Raw genomic sequence first — 23,365 nt, 5'->3', positions numbered from 1 at the left:
TGCTCGTTCACGCTCTCGATTTTGAGTGGATTACCACGCTTTTCCCAGGGCATGTCTCCTTTTTCTCGCTCGGGAGGTGGCCTGGCTGGCTGTCTCGAGCGTGGTTGCTACCTCCACGCGCTTGACTTTCTTAGATAGAGAAACAGAGTCACGCGAATTTTGTCCTCTTGAGCGGCTTCTCCTTCGCTCGTCCGATTCCTTCAGTCGCTGTCCGCCAGCCTCTTCCACGCACACTCCAGGTTCTGTTCGTTCCCGTCTCTCCGCGTGCGTTTCTGTCGCCTTTCACTTTTTCTCGTGAGGAAGATAACTCCTCGAGCGCCGCCGCCATCGGCTGTATAATAAGCGGCAGCTCTGTCTCCGTCCCCACTGCCCCGCCTAGCGTTTGAAGAAGCAGCCTTCTGTGTCCTTCTCTTCGGCGCCTGTTTCTCTCCTCTCCTCTTCCGTCTCTCTGTTCAGCTTCCCCTCTTGGCCGCTGCGACCTGCGCGGCTCTCGCGCGGTGTGTGCGTGAGCCGCGAGGCGCTGAGATGGAGAGGCGAGCAGTCAAGATGGAGAGAGAAAGAAAAGGCTCTGGGAAGGTCACCTTCGTTCACCTCGATCTCGGCCTCGGGGGAGCGGAGCAGCTCGTGGTCTACGCGGCGCTCGCCATGCAGCAGGAAGCGGCGAAGAGCGCGGAGAACTTCGGAAACTCCCAGGAATCCGCCAGCGCCGAGCGCGACGCGCAGGAGGTCGAAGACGCTGGCTACGACGTGGAGATCCTCACGACGCACCACGACACGACGCGATGCTTCCCTGCGACTGTAGACGGTGCGTGTCCGCCTCCGCGTCTCGCCTTCGCATGCTGATGACGCAGAAGTTGTCGCCTTCTCTTTCTTGCCTTCGGTGTCGTTTTGCGCGGTAGAGGGTCGGGGTCGGTCTGGCTCTGGCTAGCCACGGGTCTTTGGGTCGGATCTTAGCCGAGCTTCGAAATGATCTTTCATCTCGTCTTCTGTATCGGCTCTCTTCTCCGTTCCCAGGGCGACTGCGCGTCTCGGTCTACGGCCGGTTCCTCCCGCGGAGCTTGGGAGCCCGCGCTGTCGCGCTCTGCTCGCTGCTTCGCATGCTTTGGCTCTGCCTCGTCTTGCTCGTCACAGGTGAGGAGACGTTGAATCCTTTCTGTTGCAGTCGCGTGCGAGTGTTGGCTCGTCGGTGTTTATGTCTTTGTCTTAGAAGGGGGGGAGACGGGGGCTGCGGCTTCTTTCTTCCCTCGTCTCCCGGGCCTCTGCTTGTGCCGGGCTCTCTCTCTGCGGGGGCCTTTCTCTTCTACTCGTGATTGTCTCTCTTCGCTTCCCATTTTCCCGCTTGGTGCCGCTCTGGCGTTCGTAATACACCCGCCCTCTTCACTCTGCTGATGCCTCTCTTTCGACTATCGGCGGTTTGTTTCGGCGCGTGCGATGTCCGCGGCTACACGCTTTGCAGGCCGATGGAGGCGGAGAGTCATTTTCTGCGACCAAGTTTCTGCAATCAATCCTCTTCTCTCGTTTTTCACTGAGAAGGTAGGGCCGCAGGAAGTCTGCGCTGCTTTCTGCGCGCTTCCGCCTCGCTGTTGAGTCGATCTCGTTTAGAGCAGAGGCGCTAGGCGTGTATCTTCCGAATGTCTTGCGTCAGTCGATCTCGTGCTGCGGCGCTCGCGTGCCTGCTCGCGTGTGCCCACCTTCGGGGCTCTTCAATTCCCAGGCTCGGCTTGCAAAGTCTCTTTGGAGTTTTTCGGCTTCTCTTCAAGTCGGTTCATCTGTTGGCCGCTGTCGACTGCGTCTTCCGTCGCAGCCCGTCTCCGAGTTCATGCCTCTCGTTTGAGCTGCGTCTGTGTCGCCGCAGACATCATCTTTGCTCTCCTCTCCGTCCTGCATGCGTGTCCTTCATTTTTCCAGCTGGTGTTCTACGCGCACTTTCCAGACATGCTTCTCGCGGCGCGCCGAGACAAGCAGCCTCAGGGCGTCATCGCGCGAATAAAAGCCCTCTACCGAGCTCTGCTCGACGCCGTTGAACAGGCCACAACAGGTACGGCGAACTTTCTTCTTGTGTTTTTTCCCGTGTCCATCGGGACTTCTTGTCTCACCTGAAGCGGCGCTTCCTCGTCTCGCCTTCCCGTTTTCTTTCGACGGGTGTCGCGCACACGCAGCACTGCGTTGCCTAGATTGGCGTCGCCATGTAGACCTCTCCTCTGCGTCGGGTGTGTGTGCATCACGCGCCGCTACACGAAGGCTCATCTCCTTCCTTCGAAATTGTTTGTCTGTCTCCTCAGGGCGATGCGATGTGTTGCTCTTCAACTCGCGCTTCACTGAGGCCACCTACCGTCGGAGTTTTCCCTCTATGAGGTAGGAGCTGCGTCCAGGCGCAAGGCGCTCGCGTCGCTTGCCTCTGCTCTTTTCTCGCACTTTCGCCTATCCAGAGACCTCCTCGTTTACCATTCAGCGGCCGCGGAGGGCTGCCGACTGCTGCAGGCAGTTGAGTTGCCAATGCTTCGCCTGGTCGCCGCGCGGTCAGCTTGTGTCCGCGGAAAGAACGTTGCCGAGTATGCATGCACTCGCGCGCTTTTCCTGTGTGCCTGAGAGTTGCTTTTTTCAGATTTCCGCGCAACGCCGTTCTGTACCCTCCCGTGGACACGCGGGCGGCGGATGCGTTTCTGCAGAGCTTCTCGCGCGAGGCATGCGTCAAGCGCCTTAAGCGGCTACCCGAATTCAAACAGTGAGGCATGCCTTCCCGCTTCCATATTCAGATATCGTCATAAATTTCAAATTCAGCTGCGCCATTTGCGTGCGTGCGTATATACGTGCTTATATACCTATATATATGTGTATGTATGTGCGCATATGTATGCATATGTATACACGATCATTGATTCGCATATTGTGTCACTGACCAGAGAGGCCCAAAATGCCTTGCGCGCAGCGCGTGAGTAGACTAAGATGTCTGCGTTGGCGCGTGGCTTGTGGTGCCTCTCCCTGAATGGAAAATGGAACACATTTTCTCAGCAGTGACCTAGATGGCACATGCTGGGTCCGCGGTGCCTCTGATTCGATGTTAGCTCGTGTGTGTGTGTGTGTGACATTTCAAACGTGAAGAATCCTCATACGCCCGAGTCTGAGCTAAAACCTCAAGTCTTCATAAATTCATATTTATACCTGTATATCTCCGTGCTTGATGTTGTGATCCTGGGTCTTCCGTGATGTGTAGTTGCATCAGCGCCCGCCGCCTCCAGTTTTCTCGCGCGTCTGTCTCCCTTGCACTGCTTGTGTTACATTTTCTCTCGGGCGCGACGAGTTTAAACTGCGCTGTGCACGTGTGTGTATGTCTGTTTCCAGCTTTGACTTTTCTGTGCCGTTCGCGTTTTCTCTGAATCGGTACGAAGCTAAAAAGGGCCTCCCGCTCGCCCTCCAGGCGCTGGCTGAGGCGCAGCAGAGAGGCGTTGCGAGCGGCACTCTGAACCTCGTAGTTGCCGGTGAGGAGAAACGCGGCATCTGACGCGCTGGTTTCGCATACAGCTGTGCGGCAGCCTAGTCCGCGAGTGCTACAAAAAACATTTTCAGCTTCGAAGCCGCCTTTTGCACGCAGACACACATATTCACGTGTGTAGACGCATGTATACATGTATATATCTGTGGATACAGATACGTGCATATGTGTGTGCGCATATGTATATAATTATATATCTATGTAGGAATGTGAGCGTGTATTTGTGGAGCGTCGGGTGGACGGCCTCGGACTTGAGTTGCGGTCGTGTCTCTTTTTCTTTTGAAAGGGGCTGTCACTTGCGTGCCCGGGGCTTCACTCGCGTCGGACTGTCTGGGAGAGAGGCTTCCGCTGCGTCGCGATGTACGCGGAATCGTGGTCAGCGCTCCTGCCCATATTTACTCACCTTCATGTGCTCACGATAGAGCGACCTCGTCTCGCGAGTGCGTGGCGCCGCCTGAGGCTCGAACGTTCGCGGGACGTTGCGTTTTCGGCCGCAGGCGGCTTCGACGGGCGCCTGCGAGAGTGTGTGGAGATTTACGGAGACCTCGTGCGGCTGGGGAGGGAGCAGCTGAACTTCGAGGTCTTAACCGACACTCAGGCGCCTTCGTCGTCGCGAGAAACTGCACAAAAAACGCAATTGCTCCTCCTCAAGAACATCAGCGACGAAACACGACAGTGCCTGATGGCGGCCTGTCTCTGCGTCATCTACACGCCTCACGAGGAGCACTTCGGCATGGTGAGGGTGCCCAACGCATCGGAAAAAACGCCCCGCTGCGAATCATCTCCACGCGCGCCGCGCGGATGCGCTCGGCGGCAGCGGCATCGACACTCTCCTCGCGCTTTCCTCTTGCGGCGCACCTCTCCCTGCGTTCCACCATGCAGTCGACTATCCTCAACTGCGTCCATGCACTTAGGCGTATCCCAACGCGTCTACATCTCGGTCATTATACGCGAGCACAGACACGCCGTTGTGTTTTTGGCCTCGTGGACATTCGTGATATCTACGCCTAGCAGTATCTGCTCTCCTCCCGGCATGCACGGCCAAATAGTCGCACAAGCAATATGTGTATATATTCACTGTTATATGTCGATTGACGTTTCGGATCTCGGGGCGTGTGCTGTGAAGTCCAAGACGTCCAGCCCCTCTGAGGCTCGAGAGTTCCTAGGCCTATTTCTTTGCATTGATGAGAATGCGTTTGGCAGTGGAATTTATATCTTAACTCGTGCACATTCCCTTCGTCTCTGCCTTGTCGCTGCCTCCTAGTCAAGTCGTTCTCCTCAGGTGCGTCTGCGCAGGGCCTTCCGTCTGCATGTGTGCGCTGAGAGACACTGCATCTACCGAGCAGGCCAAGCAGGCGTCGACCCGTATCTGATGTTGAACGCGCTGCGTGTTTGGTTTTTGCCGAAAAGCGTCTGTCTAGGCTCAGCCCGCGGCCGGCGCTTGCGGACTCGCCTCGGCGCTGCGTCGACTCAGCCAAAGGAATCTCTCGACGTGCGTTTATTCTCTTCTTCCGCAGGTGCCGTGCGAGGCGATGGCACTCGGCTGTCCTGTCATCGCGTCGGACTCTGGCGGCCCGCGAGAGAGCGTCCTCCACGGCGAAACGGTAAGCACCCACGTCCGCGAAAGCCTGAGCAATCGCTCCTTCCGTGGCCGATGCACATGTACGCATACGTGTCTCTCTCTATATATATGCAGGTGTGTATCTCTGTGTTCATGTACATGTGCATGTATCTGTGTATGCGAGTATGTATATGCGCATGTATCTGCGTATGCATGGATGTATACGCATGTATCTGTGTACGCATGTGTGTATGAGCGCATGTATCTGTATATTCATGTGTGCATACATGCATGTATCTGTCTACTCATGTATGTATACATGCATGTATCTGTGTATGCGTGTATGTATATGCGCATGTATCTGCGTATGCATGGATGTGTGTTTGCTTGTGTTTGTATGCGGCGTCGCATACAAACACATGAGAGGCCTGGGGACGCTTCCTCTTGCCTAAAGTCTGCGCGCCGCCTGTTTCGCTTTGCGCCGCTGCATCTGGCACTTTTGGCCTTTTCGTGGAGACGAAAAAGCCCTTGTCCCCAGGAGCCTGGTCGCATGCGCGTGTCGGCCGCGGAGAAAGGCGTGGGACTGTTGCTCGGGCGCATCGGCACTTCCTGCCTCGCCTGTCTCTCTTCCTGCCCGCGTGCCTGACCCGTACTTCAGCGCCGAGACGCCTCTTTTTTTGGCTTTTCAGGGATTTCTCTGCGAACACGACGCGCAGAGTTTTGGCGACGCGCTACTCAGAATCGTGCGCATGCAGCGCGAAACGGCCGAGGCCTACGAGGTACTCAGAGGATCGCTCGTAGCTAGCGGCCGTGGAGGCGAGCGCGGGGGCGGAAAGACAGAGAGAGGCCCTGAAAGGCGTCTGAACAGAACGCAGACAGGACGGTAGCGGACGGGCGCGAGAGACAAAGCCTAAGCGCGAGCAAGCGGAGGGTCGGCGGAGACAGGCGTGCAATCAGGAGGCCGGCTCCGCCAGAGAGCGAAGAAAAGAGACGGCTGCGTGGCAGGAAGGGAGCTGCGGACGCCCGGGGAACGCGAGCGAGGACAACTCGCCTCTAGGGTAGCAGACACATGTGCAGAAGAGCAGAAGCGACTCCAGAGGCGCTTTGTTTCGGTCGTATTCGCCTCTCGCTGTGTCGCATCCCCCGGCACCTTCAACGGGGAAGGGGGGGGGGGGGGAGAACAGGAGATTCGCACGTTCTGCATGCGCGAATGACTCGGCGTGTCTCTCGTGTTCGCTTGCGGCCGCGCTTTGTACTTCAGGACATGCGGAGAGCTGGAAGGCGTCATGCGAAAGAGAAATTCAGTTTCGGTGAGCGTCGCGGGCCTTGTTATCTGCAGAAAGGGTCTGTTGTGCCTCCGCGCAGGCGAGCACTGCCGGTCGCTTCTTCTCTTGCCTTCCAAGCGCCTGCACCTGCTTTGCGTGACTGGCTGTTCAAAGCGCCAGTGCCGTTCGTTTCCTCCGCTCTCGGTTGCCTCTCTCGCTTTTTGGTTCGTCTTCTCCTCGCGTCAGCGCCCATCTCTCCTCTGCCGCCGCTCGAGTCGGCGTCGGCGACCCCTACGGTCGGCTATGTCTGAGCTCGCCGTTGTTTTTCTAGAAAACGTTTTTTCTTTCCAGCCTTGTGCGCGCTCTCCTCTCCCCCTGGTGCTTTAAGGTCTCGTCGCCTGTCTGGTCTGCATCTCGGGCAAGTTTTGCTCCTCTTTTTTGGACTGCCTGAGGATGGCTGTGCGCCGCGCTGCGTTTTCACAGAAGTGTTTCGAGCGCGTCTTCGCCAACTCATCAACGAGGACTAATCGCCTGCCCTGGGGCATGCGCGAGGGGAGGCAAAACGCCACGAAATGGATTTCCGATTGCTAAACGAAGGACCGGCGCAACGCTGCCGAGCCAGCGACAGCGTTCCTTAAGCCCAGACAGAAGCCGGTGGAGGTGGCGGCTAATCCGTCGGAGGCGCCACAGGGATTACCTGGACTGGAATGTGTTAAGTTTTCTATTCGCTCCTAACGCGCGCGAGAGATCTGAAAGAGTTCAGTTTTTCGGGCAGGTTGCTGTCTTCCGGGCGAGCAGATGCGGCCGTCTGCGCGTTCAAATGCGATTAACAAACGCAGCGGGCGAACGAGGTTGTTTTGATTTTTTAACTTCTGTCTGTTGCTGGGTGTGCGCCGGCCGGGCGGCGCGGGCCCTGTTGTGAAGCACGGGGCTCTGTCACATCTCGAGCCACAAGAATTTGTGGATACCGTGAACAGCTGCCCAGGTGGACGGCGCGCTGGAGAACGTGTGTTTGTGTGTGTGTGTGTGCGTGTTTGTATGAGTTTGTATACTAGCGAGCATAGTGTTGTCGGATGGACTGTCGTGGAGCGTTAATGGCGTTGCTCCATCAAGTGTCTCTAGAGGCATCCGGAGGAGGGGGGTGTCCGTCGCCGCGCCGTGCATGTATGGCCTCGATTTAGAGCAACGCTGTGCTCCTAGAATCTGATGCGTGGATATAAGACTGTATCCATACACACTGCATGCTTGCTGAAGCGCTGTGCGGGGATGTCAGGTTTGAGGGCTGCTTAGCTGGCTGATCCGGCGAACACGTATTGGCTGTCGCTGCCTCGAACCTCTCTCTAAATTTGTCTTTCCCTTCACGGCACAGGAGCCCATGCGAGGCAAAAGGGTGGTTCGCCCGCGGCGACCCGGGGCCTTACAAATCCTGCGTGCACGTCCGCAAGCGCATATGGAAAGCCCTTCGCCACAGCATATGCAGCGGTATCAGCGGTTGTAATTCCTCCGTAGTTGCATATATAATTATACTCAACTTTTTGCATGTACATAGATAGATAGAATGGAACACTCGTCAAGTTCTACCGAGCGTGGCGTTGCAGTGATAGTATTTAGGACCAGCTGGAGGAGGTAGCTCATCGGTCTCCCTCTCGCACATAGGTAGGTAATCATATATATGTATTTAAATGGTTGTATATGCATATATATGGCATATCTCTCTATGCTTGTATGTATATATATATATATATATTTATGGGTACCTACCTCTGCGTGAGGGGGAGACTGAAGAGCTACTTCCTCCGGCTCTGAGTGCAGATGTATATATATATATATATATATATGGAGATAGGTAAGTCTTACGTGCATGGCAAACTTCATACGTGTGCGTATATTTATATATATATATATATGTAGCGGGGATGCAAGGGAGTCGTCTGTCTGACGTAGTCTTAAGACTCGTTCGTGCTGAATATCTCTGTGACTCGCATGGTTGAGCGAGTCTTCGGAGATCCATTAGACCCGACAAACCCGGCTTGAGATCCGCAGAGGGAGGTCGAACTCTGCATTGGGATTATGCATCTTTTTTTGAAGAGGAAAATGTGCCTCCAACAGGAACGAAGGAGCGTTTGACTAGAAAATGAGATGAACAGGCTCATCACGCTGTGCATTCAGCACGTCGTGTCACTTTTCGCAATTATTGAGTTCACAGAGGCTCAGTTCGTAGAGGTTGAACAATGTATTAGCACCTGGGAAGGTAGGAGACTTTTACTCGTGAAAGAAAAAGGAGAGAAACTAGTTGTAAAGTAAGAAGCAGGGGACGTCCAGTCCGCATGCGAGGACTTGGTAGCGCACAGAGTTCCGTTTCCCCTGCAGCTTCGATATGTAGGGGCTGGTCGTCTAGCCATGCAGCAGAATCCCGATCAAGTTGTCTTTGACTCATTGGAAAAAGAGCCTCAAAGACTATTTAGAGACAGGTGTATGAGGGTCCGAGTTCCGCTTTTTTATGTCTGTATCGACATCGTATTTGTGCTTACATGAATACCTATGCGCATTAGCGTCGGTTCCTGCGCATATATTCTCAGGAATGTGTTTGCACCAGTAGTTCTGTGAGAGTATACTGTTTCACAGGTATAAATATGTTTACTATTCATCTATATTCATATAGGACTGTGGAAAGCACACAGGTATGCATACATATATACATATTTAACCGAGGGCGCTCCTTCTTATCGTTGCTAGCTTTCGGCTCAGCCACGTTCGCCGGAGGGACTCGTGATATCAAGACAGACAGGAGAGGCATATGGGCACTGCTGTGCGCATGTATCATGTGATACTGTTTTGAATTGTCAAAGACTTCTTTTACGCCTCACAGGCTCGATTTCTTGCCTGCGTGACTTTGCGCGGTGGCGTCCGCGGGCGGAACGCGGCGCGGCCAGCTTTTCGTGGCTTTCGCGGGCAAAAGCTCCACCTCCGCGCCGTTTTCATCCCAGATTTGGGTCACTTTGAGGCGGAATCTCTTCACAGAGTACGTCGAGGCAGGAGCATGCTGTGGCGAGCCTTAATCAGCCTCACTTTGGCGCAGTGCATCTTCTACATCGATTTGCAGGATTACGCCTGAAGGGCTCGTAGCGGTGTCGCGGGTCGGGCGGTGTCGATGCCGCGGCTGCCACTTTCGATGGCTTTCTTGCATTTTTCGTCCGAAAGCCAAGTCGCCCTGCGAGATAAAAGCGAGCAGAGGCAAATAAGCATGCTAAGCAACGAGAGGACTCCGTGGATGGTGTTTTTTTTCGTGGTTTTCCTTCTGAAGCCTGCGTCCTTTTAGCCTGAATGCGCGTACATGTCCAGCACGACAGACAAAAACCCGCCGTCCGCGCTGCGCCTGCATCGCGAGCAGCGAAGAAACGAGGGAGCGCGCATGGACGGTACTCAGCTGGCAGACGATTTTCCTTTAATTGTTTGATTATTTTTCTACTGCAGACGTCGGAAAACACAATTTACGGGGCAAGGTGTGCCCTTTCTCTGTCCGCTGCTTCGTCCTTGCTGAATGTCAAAAAACGCGTAAAGCAGGCCCGATGCCGGGCGCTTTTTTCCTTGCGTGACTTTGATCTCCTTTCCTTCTCAGGAATACTGCGCTTTCTCTTCCGTGCACTTTCCAAGAAGAAGAATTTGTCTCCTCTCCGCCGGCCTCGTCGCCTCGCTCGTTTAAACCTTCTCTCTGCACGCGCTTTCTCTGTTGCCTAGCCGGGAGCTTTCTTCCGTTTCCCTCGTACAACATTTGTTTTCGTTCCAGCGCGCGGCTCCCTCTCTCTGCCCACATTTGAATGCGACAAATTCTAGTCGTCCTCTCCCAGCTCGTCGTCACAGCCGCGCGGCGACTCTGTCGACTTCGCGCGTCTGCGCTCGCCGAATCCGGCGCCTCGTCTGTTTTCGCGGCTCTGTGTTGCTTTCTCGTCACCTTTCACTCCGCCTGCCTTGCTTCTGTGTTCGCTTGTTTGACATGTTGCTTCGCCTGCCTCCAGAATGGAAGGAGGCCGCCACCGTGCTGGGGCGTTTCCTGCCGCTGCATCGCACGTGCGATGAGCAAAGGGACATTCTCTTTTCCCTTCCACCTCCAGTGCAGCACTGCTTAGCTCTTTGAACAGGCTTTGCCTTCCGTGAACGGCGGTCTTTCTCAGCCTCTGCTTGCTCGGGATCTCAGAGCTCGGGCCGCAAACGCCCGTTGATCTTTGCGTCTGCTCAACTGAGGAATTCAGTTTCTTGAAGACTGCAAGGGCTCGCAGCTCGATAGGACCGCGTTTCTGTCTACCGCTTGCGGAGTACTTTATCAGGAATCCATGTGCGTATAGACGCTCCTTCGTTTCTGTCAGTGGCCTAGGTGAAAACTATGTGCGTGCAGAGAGATTTAGTTCATGCTCAGTTTTCGTTCAAGGACCAGAGTTACGGGGTTTGTCGTCGGGTTCTTCGAGAGCGTGTGTTTGTTCTGTGTGTGCTGCTTCCCTTGTTCGCCGCTCTGCTCTTTCGTCGCCTGCCTTTTCCAGGATGGCGGGCTCGTTTCAGTCGCCGCCGTTCCCTTCGGTGGGGTTCGACTTTGCCTCGTCAGCGCCGGATCTCGCGTTTCCATCTGCCTCGTTCTCTGCGCCGTCGCTGCTCGACGCGTCTTCCCAGCCCTTTCCCTCGGCCTCGACGACGACGGTAGACCTTGCTGCCTCCTCGCCTGTCTACGCGTCTGGGGGCGGCGCGCCAGAGCTCTCTTCCTCCTTCCTCCCTTCTTCGCTGGCCGCTGGACCGGGGCTTGGGGGCGCGGCCGAGCTGATGAGCTCCGCGGCGGGGCTGTCGCCGGCGTGCTTCTCTTCGGCAGCCTCCGCGGCGGCAGACGCCGCGCTGGCTGGGCTCCCGCCGTTTCCGTCCGCCGCCTCGCCCTCTGCGGCGGCGGCGCCGCTCCAGCGCCTCACGCTCTCGCCGCAGGAGGTTGACGCGTACATGCAGTTCTGGCGGGCAGCCGGCGGCCTGAGCCCGGACTCGGCTGCCTCCGTGCTCGAGGGCCCCGCCGCCGCGGCCTTCCTCGAGAGCTCGGGACTGGACCGGAGTCTGCTCCACGAGGTCTGGCGCCTCGCCGACGTCAAGAACGCCGGAAACCTCGACGTCGAGAGCTTCGCCTGCGCCTGCCGCCTCGTCGCGCACGCGCAGAACGGCTTTCCGGTCTCCGCGGAGGCCATTGCCCTCGAGCCCGCGGCTCTGCCTCAGTTCGCGAAGGCCTCTTTCGCCGCCGCAGCGTCGAGCGGGGCCGAAGACCCCAGCGCGGGCGGCCTGCCCTCGTCCCTCTTCGATCTCGCTCAGAGCGCCGCGCTCGCGGGCGCGTTCTCGAGCCCAACGAGCGGCGACGGGGGGACCGCTGGGCTCTACGCCGCGACGCCGGAAGAGCTGCATAGATACGCGCAGGTCTTCGCCGACACAGACACGAATCAGGACAGCTTCATCGAAGGCGAGGAGGCGCGCACGGTGTTCACCGCGTCGCTCCTGCCTGACTCGGAGCTCGCGGCGATCTGGGCGCTCGCTGACCTCGATCATGACGGGCGCCTGACTAGCCAGGAGTTCCTCATCGCCATGACGCTCATCGCCAAACGAAAGAAAGCAGGGCTCGCTGTCCCTGCGGCCCTGCCCCCGAGCTCCTCCGCTCCGTGCAGGCCTTCCAGGCCTCCGGCGCCCTCCTTCTCGGCGACGTCACCGGCTTCCTCAGCTCCTCGGGGGGGACGCTCTCCAGCGGCCCTGGCCCCGCGCCGCCTGCGGTTGGAGGCCCCGGCCTCTCTCCGAGCCGCGAGCGCGCGGCGGCGAGCCCGAGCCCGAGCCCGAGCCCGCTGGAGGGGACCGGCGCCGGCGACGCCGGCTGGGGCTCCTTCGGCTTCGACGCGCAGACGAGCTTCGAGAAGGACAGCGACCCGCTGGGGCCGGCGAACGCGTTTCCGCTTCCCGATGAAGACGAGGCGCCTCTGGAGAAGAAGGAGAAGAAAAAGTCCTCGGCGAGCTCGCGGCGGAGCTCGAGAAGCCGCGCAAAGGACAGCGGAGACGACGAGGATAGGGAGGAGCGCAGCGCGCGCGGGTTCGGCGCCAAAGAGGGCGACCAGGGCGAAGAGGAGGACGCGCCGCTTTCCTTCGGGGATCGCGTGAGCGCCGCTAAGGCGAAGAAGAAAGGCGAGACCGAGCGGCGCGGTCCGAAGCGCAGTCCGGCGCGGCAGGGCGGGGGAGGCCGTCGCAGCGCAGACGATGACGAAGGCGACGCGAAGGCGTCCGCGAGGCGCGACGGAAAGGAGGCGGGCCGCGGCGACAGAGACGCCTCAGGCGCGCTGCGGCCGTTCGGCGGCGAGGGCCCTTCGCTGGAAGAGAAGTGGCTGGCGAGAAGAAGAGAACGCGTGTCGGCGAAGCGCGCCGCCACAGGGGCGCCCGGGCCCTGCGAAGAGTCTGAGGAGGAGCGCACGCTCGCCCTCCTCGAAAGCGTCGTGGAGGTAAGCATTGAAGGAAACCCGAAAAGAAAGAAGCCCAGGCCGCACCGCTTGCAGAGAAGAGAGACGAGGCGTGCAGAAGGGAAGAAGACGGTGCACGCGTCAAGCGAAGGGAATCGCGGATCGGGACAGAAGACGTGAAAATGACATGTGAGAAAAAAAGTTGAGACCCGCGGCGATATTTGCACGAATGAGCCCTAGCCCGCGCAGAAGAAGGAGAAACGACTTCTCGCTCGCGAGTGCTGGTTCCCCGTTGTGAGTCGGCTGCGCGTTTTTATCCCTGTGTCTCGCCTTGTTCTGTGCGTGCTGCTTTCGAATCTCGCGATCCTGCTGCATCTTCGTCTCCGCCAGCTGCGTTCGATCTTTTTCCGCCTTCATTTTCTGCCTCGCTGCCTCAGACCGACAAGCGTCTGTCAGAGATCCTGCGGTCGGAGGTCGACGGCGACGCCGAGGAGATCGAGGAGGTACGCGAGCTGCGCGTGTTGCTTGAGACCGAGCTGCTCGCCGAGAAGAAGGAGCTCGCCCGACAGATTGACAGAAAACGCGACTTCGCGCTCCAGCTCGAAGACGAGAAGATCAAGCTCGAGCAACTCAAGGAAGAAAGAAGAAAGGTGAGAGAAAAGCGTGGAAAAGCATCAGACCTCTGCGTTCTGTACCATTTTTCGCGCGCTCCCGCGTGGAGGAATGGACGTGCGCCAGGATCTGGCGACGGGAAGCGTCGTCGTCGCGTCGGGTCGCCAGATTGGGTGGACTTCCTTACAATCCTCGTATCCGTGAAATCTGCGTATCTTCGAAAGGCCGTGTGGATGCAGCGCGCAACGGGCAGCTTGTGTGTGCGGCTGTTTTTTTACGCACTCTTTGAAGATTGAATTCGAGAGGCTGGGCATCGAGCGCGATCTCGCGCACTACATGGAGGAGCTCTTGTTTCTTCGCGGACAGGTCGACGACATGCAGCGCGACATCGACAGTCTGCACCAAACGAATCAAACTCTCCTCGCGGCCCACCGCCATCAGCAGATTCAGGCCCAAAACCTGCACGCGACGCGGCTGTAGGCTCACCTACAGACGACGCGATACGTATATCTGCTGCTTGTGTCATCGGCGTGTATTCTTCTCTGTGTGTCTCTGCGAATATCGGGCGGGAGCGGATGATGGAAGATGCGCGTCTCTACACGTAATGCATGCGTTGCTTTCTCATAGATGAGAGTCGCGCATGGACTGCGTACGATTGCGCCGGTGTCTGTGTCGTCACTTAATCCTCACCTCAAGGCCAGTGTGTCCCCCCCCCCACCCCCCCCCCCCCCCAGAGATCTGCTGCGGCGTCTGCGCGGACGCGGAGGGGCGGCAGTCTGCGTGCTTTCACGGTGCCTCGCAAACTTTCTGCTTTTTTTCCTCCCTAGGCAAGCACAGGAGCAGCTGAAGAGCGAGCGCGAGGCACTGCAGAAGGAGGAACGCGAGATCGCGGAGCTCAAGGTAAACGTGTGCGGCGAAGACTGATGCGCAGATATGCATCGGATGGATTCCAGGGCTGAAGGCTGAGAGGCTGCCTGGCTCATTGAAGAGCTTGCTCTGTTTCGGGTCAGCCTTTCTGGCTGGGTATCGAAGAGACAGCGCGTCGTGTGGCTGTCTGATTGCGATTTTCAGACGCTACTGAGCCGCATGCGAAGAGAGAAGAGCGAGGCGCAGTCGCAAAACGCCGTCATCCACGAGCGCATTCGACAGGTTCGCGAGAAAAAACGAAGGAATGCCCTGCTAGTCGCTCGTCGAGCGCCGCAGAGGGGCGACGTCGCAAACCAAAACCCTCGATAGACATGCAGACCACGCACATGCGCATGCGCCTGAACGTACATAAGCGCAGATGCGTAAATGTGTGTGGGTCATGTGATCATATTTATACATATATATATATATATATATATCTAACCCTAAATATATATATATATATATATATATATATATATATATATATATATATATATATGTATAGAGGCGAGTGAGAGGCAGGGATGGGTCATGAACGCATGCAGATGCATTTGCAGGCGTATGGTTTTTTCCTTCTCAGGCGGATCAAGACAAGTCGATTCAGTTCGCGGCCATCGACGCGACGCGCCTCCAAGCCGCCGCTGTGCGCGACGACCGGCTTCAGGTTCTTCAACAGAAACAGAAGATTTTGGGGGATCTGAATCAAGTCGCTCAGGTAGGTGTCTCTTCTCCAAGGATCCTCTACGGCATCCTCTCCATCTCCCGTGGGCTGTGCATTGCCTGCTTCACCTTGCTTCACTTTCTTTCCTTTCAGGGCTAAGCCCTCAAAGCGGTTTGCGTGCTTGCCCGCCCCACAGTCACCCTTCGCGCGCCGTGGGGGGTAGAAGGACGCATGTATATCGCGCGTTTTTCTTTCTGTTCAGCAAACGGTATTTGGACTCCAGCGCCCCTCCGCGCGGACGGCCCTCCCCGGGTCGGCGCCGGTGGAGACTCGCGCGACGGTGCGGCGCGATGCGAAGGGCGTCCCAGCGGGCGCCACAGCTTCGGGCGCCAACTTGCAAGTCCTCTCTTCGCGGCAGCCTGTCGAGGTATCGTCGTCAAAAAATGATATCTATATACAAAAATATCTGTGGATTCACATATTTATATATATTTACACATTTACACCTATATGGACATATGTGTGTATACATATATGCATGCATATGTATATGTATTTGTGCATGGAGCTCGGAATCAGGAGAAGGGGCGCGGCGAGGCGGCTCCTTGGTCGCGTCCTGCCCTGCGGAGACCAGCAAGCGCGTGAGAAGGATGCTTTGCGTTTTATTAGTGATTATTCGTTTTTGTATATGTTTTACTTGAGGAGAAAGCCTGTGGTGTGCCTCAGCGGAGGAGGTAGCCCGCGAGTGCCTGCGCGAGGTTTCGCCGTGCATGCGGCCGTCGATGCGGGCACTCCGTCTGCGCATGCGCGCCTTGGAGCCCTGTCTTCATCCCCCCCCCCCCCCCACCCCCCCCCCTCATTGTCGCTTGTGTGAGTGCAGTCTTCGCCTTCGCACTGGACTTTGTTTTCATCGCTGCCGCCCCGCCCGCACGCGTCGTCGTCTGCGGTGCTGGGCACTCGCGGCCTCGAGGCCTTTTCTGACGAGAGGTCCACGGGTCGCCACTGGAGTCGGGTGTCTCCGGTCTCCGCCGAGGACGCGCGGCGGCGCTTCGCGGCCGTTGTCTCCACGCGCGAGGCCTACGAGCTCGGCGGCGACCGCGGCGGGGGCGGGCGCCTCGCGCGCGCCGCGATGGGAGGCGGAGCCTTCAGCGAGTCTGCGTTCGCGCGAGACCTCGAGACGCGCGGCGTCGAGGCGCTCCTGGGCATCGAGAGCGTCAAGTCTGACGGCGAGCGAAACTACTCGAGAACGGTGGGCGCTGGGCAGCGGCGCCGGGCGCGGAGCCCCGTGATGCGTAGCGGATCGATTTCATTCTGACTGCGCAACGGCTCACCTTGTCGTTTATATAAATCTATTAATGCGGAGAGAGAGGGAGAGAGGGGGGTCGGTTAAGGGGCAGTACATAGATAGACGTGAGACAGACGGAGAGACAATACAGAAAGGTAAATGTCCAGTAGTAGGTCAGGAGATAAGCACGCGTGGTGTGGGGGCGGGGCTGCTGGCGGCAGCTCGTTAGTTCTTTTGGCGCACCGAAAGCATGGCGCGAGTGCAGGTTTCAATTCCCTGCGGGATGCAAATTCTTCAGCCGCTCCAGATCACGTTCTTCGTGCACATTTTAGCTATATAGCGATCTACAAGGCTGCATGCATCTATTTAAAGATGTACTTTTCTCTGAGGGAATTTGGGGCACCAGCTACGAGTCCGTCTAAGCGGGTTGCGGGTTCATCTTCCAGACAACACAAATATTTATACACCTGTGTATGTGTATGTATGTATTTCTTTATGTCCGGATATATCACTATATCTGCCTACATATGTCCTTCTTGTTTGCGGCTTTTTTGCGCAGGTATTTCGTTTTGGTGTGTGTGTATTTCTTATTTTTGTATTCAGAGCGACGGTGTCGAGCAGCGGCGCCACGGAGAACGTCACTTGGCGCTGCACCACCGGGAGTCGAGCCGCCTCTCGCGAAGAGGTTTCGGTAAGAGCCTTTAGGCGCGATCGCTGGACGCGCTTGCCGCGAGTTGCATGCTAGGAAATTAGCGAAAAACGGAGACTGGGGCGGGGAGCTCCGGCGCGGAGACCGCTCGGGGCGCCCGCGCGGGTCCGCAGTCCGGAGGGAGATCGCGGTGTTTTTGCTGCGGCGAAATGCGATCCCGAGAGAAGCGCGGAGTGACATGGAAGCAATGGGAACGCGGCAGACATGAAAACTGGTTCATAGGGAGGAGTGCGTCGCCGGGGGCGCGTACGCGGGGGAGAGTCGCAGAGATCTGTGAGCAGCTGCGGAGAGTTGCGCTTTGCAGGGGTTATTAAACAGGCTGTTCTGCGTCTCTGACTCACGCTTTCTTCCGGCCTGCCTGCCCCTGCTTCAGACTCGGGCGCAGAGGAAGATCGCCGCCGCACGGAGTTGTCGACTGAGAGCGACGGAGCAGTCCACTCCCGCGGCTTCCCTCCCCGCGACGACGCGCGAAGTCTCAGAGAGGGCAGGGCGGGGAACGAGGACCTGGGGCAGGGCCGCAGTGAGAAAAAAGAGGACAAGGACAAGGCGCGGACGGGCTCGTCCTCCAGTCGCCGGAGCAAGACCTCCAAGAAGAAATCGGCTCAAGAGGTGAGACGCGGGTGGCGCGACTGTGCGCCTGGTTAATAGAACTCGAAATACGACGACTGATTATTCGTGCATTATCTCCGATAGTCTAGTATGTTGCCACGGGACTTTACACAATCAAGCGGGGACTTAGTCGAGGGTTGAGTCTCGCCTGAATGTACTCACAGGATCCACAGAGGCACATACACTCAGATATCAATACACATATGCGTGTCGGGATGCATACTAGCATGTCACTCCAACTGTGGATAGATGGATAGATCTAGACAAATAGGTAAATAGATACAGAAATAGACATATATGTATATGCATTTGTATTCATGCATATGGAGTGTGTTTGTGCGTGAGAGAGGTCTTTTTGTATGTGTGTGTGGAGTGCCGTTTACCGCTGTAGGCGCACGCGCTCGAGAACGGAAGTTTTAGCGCAGATTTTTTGCGTGCGGACAGCACGGCGGCCTACAGGCGCCGAGGGCGGGACGATGAAGGCAAGAAGGAGTTCGACGGCGAGAGCGTAGCCGGCGAAGAAGGGCTCCTTTCAGGTATTGTCGTCTCATCGCAGGAGGTTGAGTGCAACAGGACATATATATATATATATATATACATATCTAGCTGGAGGGAGAAGCATCTCAAGGGAGCTACAGTGTAGGGGTGGGCCGAGGGTGACGTTCTGCGATTCATTGTCGCGTCTTTTCTTTGAGCTGTGGTGCACGGGCGCTGCAGCAGGTAGACTAGAAGCTTTTTTACAGATACCCACGAATGCGAACCTGGTCGTTTGTTGTGCAGATGCCGATAGACAGGTAGACAGATGGGCGACGAGGCGCACTCCTACATGCAGCGGTTCGCGGCCGAGAGTGGCTGTCTCTGTTTCCAGTTAGCTGAGGGTGGGATGCGTGGATTTTTTTTTTTTTGCGTTTCAGGCGTGGACACGCCGTCCTTCGGTGCGCGGTCAGCCAGCCTTCTAGGCGGCCCGGCCGCGGTTTCACTTTGATGCAGCCAAGGAAAGGTGTCTTCCACCTTGCGTGTCACTCGTTTGCGGTGCGCCATTGTCTCGAGGTCGCTGGAAAGATCTGCGTTTTGTACATGTCTCCACGCGACGCCGGCGTGGGAGAGAGGCACGGAGGGGCGGGCGAGGTGGGGGGGAGCAGCGAGGGCGGCGATCAGCGGGCAAAAGAGAGTGCAGCAGATCTGCGTTTTCCCGTACAACAGGGAAAACACATGCGTTTCGGGATAGGGTTCGAGGAGGCGAAGGGACTCCAGGCTTCGTCTACGCCGCGAGCGTGCTGGAAAATATTTTTCACATGTCGAGGGAGCATAGACCAGCCAGTGTCTCGCGTTTCACGCCAGAAAAAAACTGCAGCAGCCGGTTAAAAAGTGCGGCGGGCAACGCAGACAGACCGAAAGGAGAGGGCAAGCGTGCAGAGTGCGCGCGCACACCGAGCGTATTTCCCCTCGGCTGCATTCGCAGCGTTGCGTGTGTTTACCGCTTCGCTCTCGCGAGGAGTTTGTGTGAACGTTTGGTTCGCTGAAAAAAGAACAGCGAAGAGACCTCGTGAGCGCGCGTACACGCGGCGCAGAATGTGTATTTTTCGCTGTCTTTTCTGCAGTCCAGGGTTCGTGCGAGTGTAAGGAAGCCCACTGTTGCGGCGGCGTTTTGTTTGTGCGATCGCCGTCGACGCAGCAGGCGTCGGTATTCTGCGTCAAAAGAAAAACGCCACTGCCAAGCACTCGACTACTACAGTTCGACGCACATTCTGGCGCGCTGCTGCGTACGAACTGCCTGGCGCACCGGAATTTGAAGGCGAGCGGCCGTGTTCATGGCCTTCGTTCACCACGGAATCGAACCCGTTGAACTGTTTGAGTCCATGTACACTAGCGCGTGGCGGCGCTTGCCATCGGCGTTAGGCGCAGCTCAAACTGAACGCAGACGACAACATGCCTAGACGACGCCGAAGTGGCGTGGGCGCGGCCGCATAGCTGCGAACAGAGCCCGACTTCCGCCGGTCAGAGTGGCGGTCACTCCCCTGACCACAAACAACAGTTTCCATCTCCGGAGAGGACCAAACAGAGAAACACATCTCGGAGATGCTAGCAACACGCCCTCTGTTCGCCTCCATCCGGCGACCGCTTCTGGTCAGTTTCGCCTGCCCCCACAAAGCCAAAACACTCGTGCAGCGTCTGCGCAGCATCGCTCCGGAAGAGGTCACACGCCGCGAGCCTGGGCAGCGGCCGTGCGCCAAAGGCATCTCGCAGCAGACCCTCCCACAATGTAGGCGACGACACCTGAACTCCCCAGTGTAGACGAATTTTTTCTGTATAAACGTCGTCAAAGCAAAAACAAGTCATGCTAGTTCAAAGCAACCCTCTAGCGCGCCGACTTTCGCAGCGTTTCGGATGTGTATCAACTCCCAGTCTTCCCCCGCGGGACGCTCGCAGTGTTTTCTACGAGCTTGAAGAGAAATGAGCCGCGATCAGACTCTGCGGTCGGGCCCTCGTTCTGGGATTGAGGTCGAGGAGGGATTCAATGATGGACTTCATTTGTTCGCTAAGCGGTTTTCTGCAGCGTAGCCAGTCGATGGGCACCGGGTGTGCCCTCTGCTGATCGCCGCTGGATTGAAAGCGCCTGTGCAAGTCGGCGAGGTGCTGAGATATGCGAAGCGAGTCGAAGTGACCCAGCCAATGGTGATAGAAAATGTTTCCGCAGAGCCACTGCAGCAGCAGCATTCCCACTGACCACGCGTCCTGCCCTCGGCTCGCGACGATAGTGTCCCCTGGAAGGCTCACCGCACAGAACGCAATCTCTGGCGCGACGGAGGGCTCACGCAAAAAGCTGGAACACTGCACTCGGGTTCCCACAGTCACGGCTCTATGGAAGCCACTCAGGAGAAGCTCCCCGTCTTCCGCGACAAGAATATTTTCGTCACGTAGATCCATATGAACAACACCTATCGTCGCCAGGCTCGAGGCGAGTTGTAAGATGCGTTTGACTACATACCCGTCCACACCTTCACGACGATCGGAGCGCTGAATATGATGCAGATCGCATCTCTCTAGAGGTAGTTGCATGACAAAGTTCAGTAGCGCGTTGCCGTGGTCATCTACCGTAAGATATTCCGCCATTCCAGGGATTCGCCCCATCATCGTCGGAACCGCGAAGCCCCAGACCGAGCGGATTTCTTCGTGGGTGGTCACGCGAGGGGCCAGCAACTCGGGAATCAGGAGTTGCTGCTGACGTACTTGCTCCAACGTCGTCGCAATTGACTGTTCCGTGGCGGGCGCCGCCACCCTGCCGCGAACAGGCACCACAAAGAACTTCAGCGCCACGCGTACGGTGCGTCTGTCCGTTAGCCACCGCCAGAAACGCGAATGAAGGTTGCGGATCCCACTCTGGGAACGTTCTGGCCTTGTCGTGTGAGGCACCGGCAACGCCCGGGTCACAACTGAGCGCGTTCCTGTAGCGATGACCGCCTCCCGAACGAATGACAAGAACACATCAGGGAGAGGATTTCCAAGGACGTGCGTAGCCTGGACATCAAACCGGGACCCTTCCGGGATAATGGAATCAAGTAACCTTCTGAAACGAGGGAAGACGAGGAGACTAACTTCACTTGGCGGTAGAGCGGCAGCCATTCGGCGTACACCCTGCTTCCCCCTATTGTCTACACGCGTCATAAGCACATCTACAGGGCCCGCGGGGAGTGCCATCGCCGCTCCGGCAGCTCCTTCAGCCAATTCGCGAAGCCCAACAAATGCAGCGGCGCTCTGAAAAGCTCCATGCCCCCTTAATGACGCGCTCGGTGTGCCTTCCAGTTGCAACTCAAAGCTAGAGAGGCGCTTCTTGCCACTGTAGGCAGTGCTGCCTTGCGCCTGCACGACGACGCCACACAGTGCCACCAACGCGAGGCGCCAGCTCTCGCTTTTCACCATGTTGAAAAAACTCGCAGAAGCCTGCTCGAACTGGCACCGACGTGGCGGAACAACTCTGTACCACAAAGCCAACTTGCACCTGTCGTCCGTCCTGTCGCATTAGCACATGAAACATCCAGCATCCAACGCGAGGGGATCAAAGCCACAGGTTCACTCAGCTGCCCCAGGGCCCTCAAACAGAGACTGGAAATGCGCCCGAGCAGATCTACAAGGTTGGGCAAGGACATCTGCGTTTGAAAAATGAGACCGAAATGCCCAAACAGCGAGGCACGTCGGGAGTCAATTGGCGGCCGGAGCTTGTGCGGTGGCGACACGGGACACGACTAGCCAGGCCTCACTCCCGTTGTCTGCAGGGACCATCACCGCGTAGTCAGCCAGGAGAGGGCGACTGTGCGCGCAGTCCTCCTTACAGGGACGCGGAGGCGTAACGAACGCTTGCATAGCAGGCCAAGCCGCTAGGGCTTGGGAGAGACACGAGGGGGAGCTCCGCCCGTCGGGCTGTAAAGAACTCTGTTTCGTCGGCCCCCGCGACGGCAATTCGAGCTCTCGACGCCACACCGGATCCGAGCCTCTGTGTCTGGTTCGTGTATAGATTTCGGAGTCAGGCAAAGCCTGACATGGAATGCGGCACCACAGGAAAGGTTACGATTGTGTCTTGCCGCGACGCGCGAAACGTACGCATGGCCTTTGAGCTCGGATCATGTTGCCACGCCGCACCGCAAACGCCGCTGTCAGTCCTGCGGAGAAACCCCCTCACCCGCCAAGAGGTCTACTCCCAAAACTCCACACAAAAGACTGAACTACCGGAGCACCGGACAGGATAACGACTCGAAAGGCTGACAGTCTTGCTCCCGCTAACTCCGTGAGGGCCTTCGGCAAAGAGAGTTACTGACGCCCGTTGTCGACTGCGTGCTACAGGCTGCGACATCGGCGATGCCAGCTGCCATCCTCCGTACAAAGCAGGCATTAAGAACATAAAGATCATAGCTAGGTGCATATCCTTGGTTTCAACGTTATGCCAAGAAGGATACCATACGCAGCGGGAAGCAGTTAAACATTGTCAGAACGGAGTCGGGAAGAGTCCCGCTGCCAGTTAGCCAGTCGAAATGATGACGCAGATCTCTGCAAGGCCACATTTGGGGAAAATACAAACGAATTTGCTATCTTGGTGGCAGTTTCTGATACGAATGTCTTTTTGCGTTGCGATCCATACCCTCAGTCCCTACAAACAGCCAGATTTTGCCAGATCAGGACCCGAAACCCTATTCAGACTCGCGCAAAGAACTGTGAGAATCGCTTTCAGTGTCGCCCGTCTGAGTCCACTCGTGCCTCGTACGCAGGCCGCTTTCAGCGGCCAGGCCCAGGACGCCGCTCTCAACTCCATGCGGGATTTGACGGCTCTGCAAATTAGAGATGCCACTATGCGCGTGAAGAATCAGACGGCTTGGGGCGAGGTGCACATTCTCTGGCCGTTTTTCGCGTGTTCCCTCCAGCTGAAGACGGACTCAGTGCCGGACAGCCATATCGTGACAGAGAGGTGGCTAAACTGCAATCGAACACCACCCGCGTCTTTCTCTGAGGCGGCGCGCGTCTCTTATCATATCACGGCGAAGTGCCGTTGAGGAAATGCGATGTCCGAAATGTTCAGTGACCTAAACATCGAGACTAGACGACCGACAGGTCTGCGGCGTGTTAGCGTCAGCAGAGTAGTCGAGGCAGTGTTGCTTCCGAGCCGCGTCTGCGGCAGACGTCCGCGATGACAAATGTCTTCTGTACGCGATGCCGCCCCAGGTCTCCGCAGACTGTTGCACGACAGCGTCTGAACCCTCACACCCGCACCAAACACGCCAAAAAAGCTCCTCTCTGCCCTCTCTTCGCGGCGCTA

At 57.2% G+C, this 23,365-nt stretch overlaps 3 protein-coding genes across 3 annotated transcripts; 2 read left to right on the top strand and 1 right to left on the bottom strand.

Annotated features, from left to right (window-relative positions):
* Positions 1-525: 525 nt before the first annotated feature.
* BESB_059160 (glycosyltransferase, group 1 family protein) lies at positions 526-6,846 on the top strand (the record flags this gene model as incomplete). Its single annotated transcript, XM_029364330.1, has 12 exons — positions 526-805; positions 1,015-1,131; positions 1,457-1,533; positions 1,909-2,038; positions 2,283-2,355; positions 2,606-2,725; positions 3,343-3,479; positions 3,991-4,229; positions 5,011-5,097; positions 5,744-5,833; positions 6,316-6,364; positions 6,803-6,846. The coding sequence occupies 12 exons, from the start codon at positions 526-528 to the stop codon at positions 6,844-6,846; spliced, it is 1,443 nt and encodes a 480-aa protein (XP_029219038.1).
* Positions 6,847-10,855: 4,009 nt separating this feature from the next.
* BESB_059150 (EF hand domain-containing protein) lies at positions 10,856-18,544 on the top strand (the record flags this gene model as incomplete). Its single annotated transcript, XM_029364329.1, has 13 exons — positions 10,856-11,815; positions 12,001-12,816; positions 13,212-13,424; positions 13,678-13,862; positions 14,214-14,286; positions 14,458-14,535; positions 14,876-15,010; positions 15,219-15,383; positions 15,837-16,205; positions 16,845-16,932; positions 17,324-17,559; positions 17,951-18,095; positions 18,474-18,544. 13 exons carry the CDS (start codon positions 10,856-10,858, stop codon positions 18,542-18,544), a joined length of 3,534 nt encoding a protein of 1,177 aa, XP_029219037.1.
* A 1,451-nt stretch (positions 18,545-19,995) lies between these two features.
* BESB_059140 (rhoptry kinase family protein ROP11 (incomplete catalytic triad)) lies at positions 19,996-21,480 on the bottom strand (the record flags this gene model as incomplete). The annotated part of the gene is made up of 1 exon (XM_029364328.1): positions 19,996-21,480. The coding sequence occupies one exon, from the start codon at positions 21,478-21,480 to the stop codon at positions 19,996-19,998; it is 1,485 nt and encodes a 494-aa protein (XP_029219036.1).
* Between the last annotated feature and the right edge of the window lie 1,885 nt (positions 21,481-23,365).

This window comes from Besnoitia besnoiti, chromosome V (genome assembly GCF_002563875.1).
Source record: "Besnoitia besnoiti strain Bb-Ger1 chromosome V, whole genome shotgun sequence".
NCBI lineage: Eukaryota > Apicomplexa > Conoidasida > Eucoccidiorida > Sarcocystidae > Besnoitia > Besnoitia besnoiti.
The sequence above is the reverse complement of the archived record's forward strand: the minus strand, read 5'-3'. Positions and strand labels throughout refer to the sequence as shown.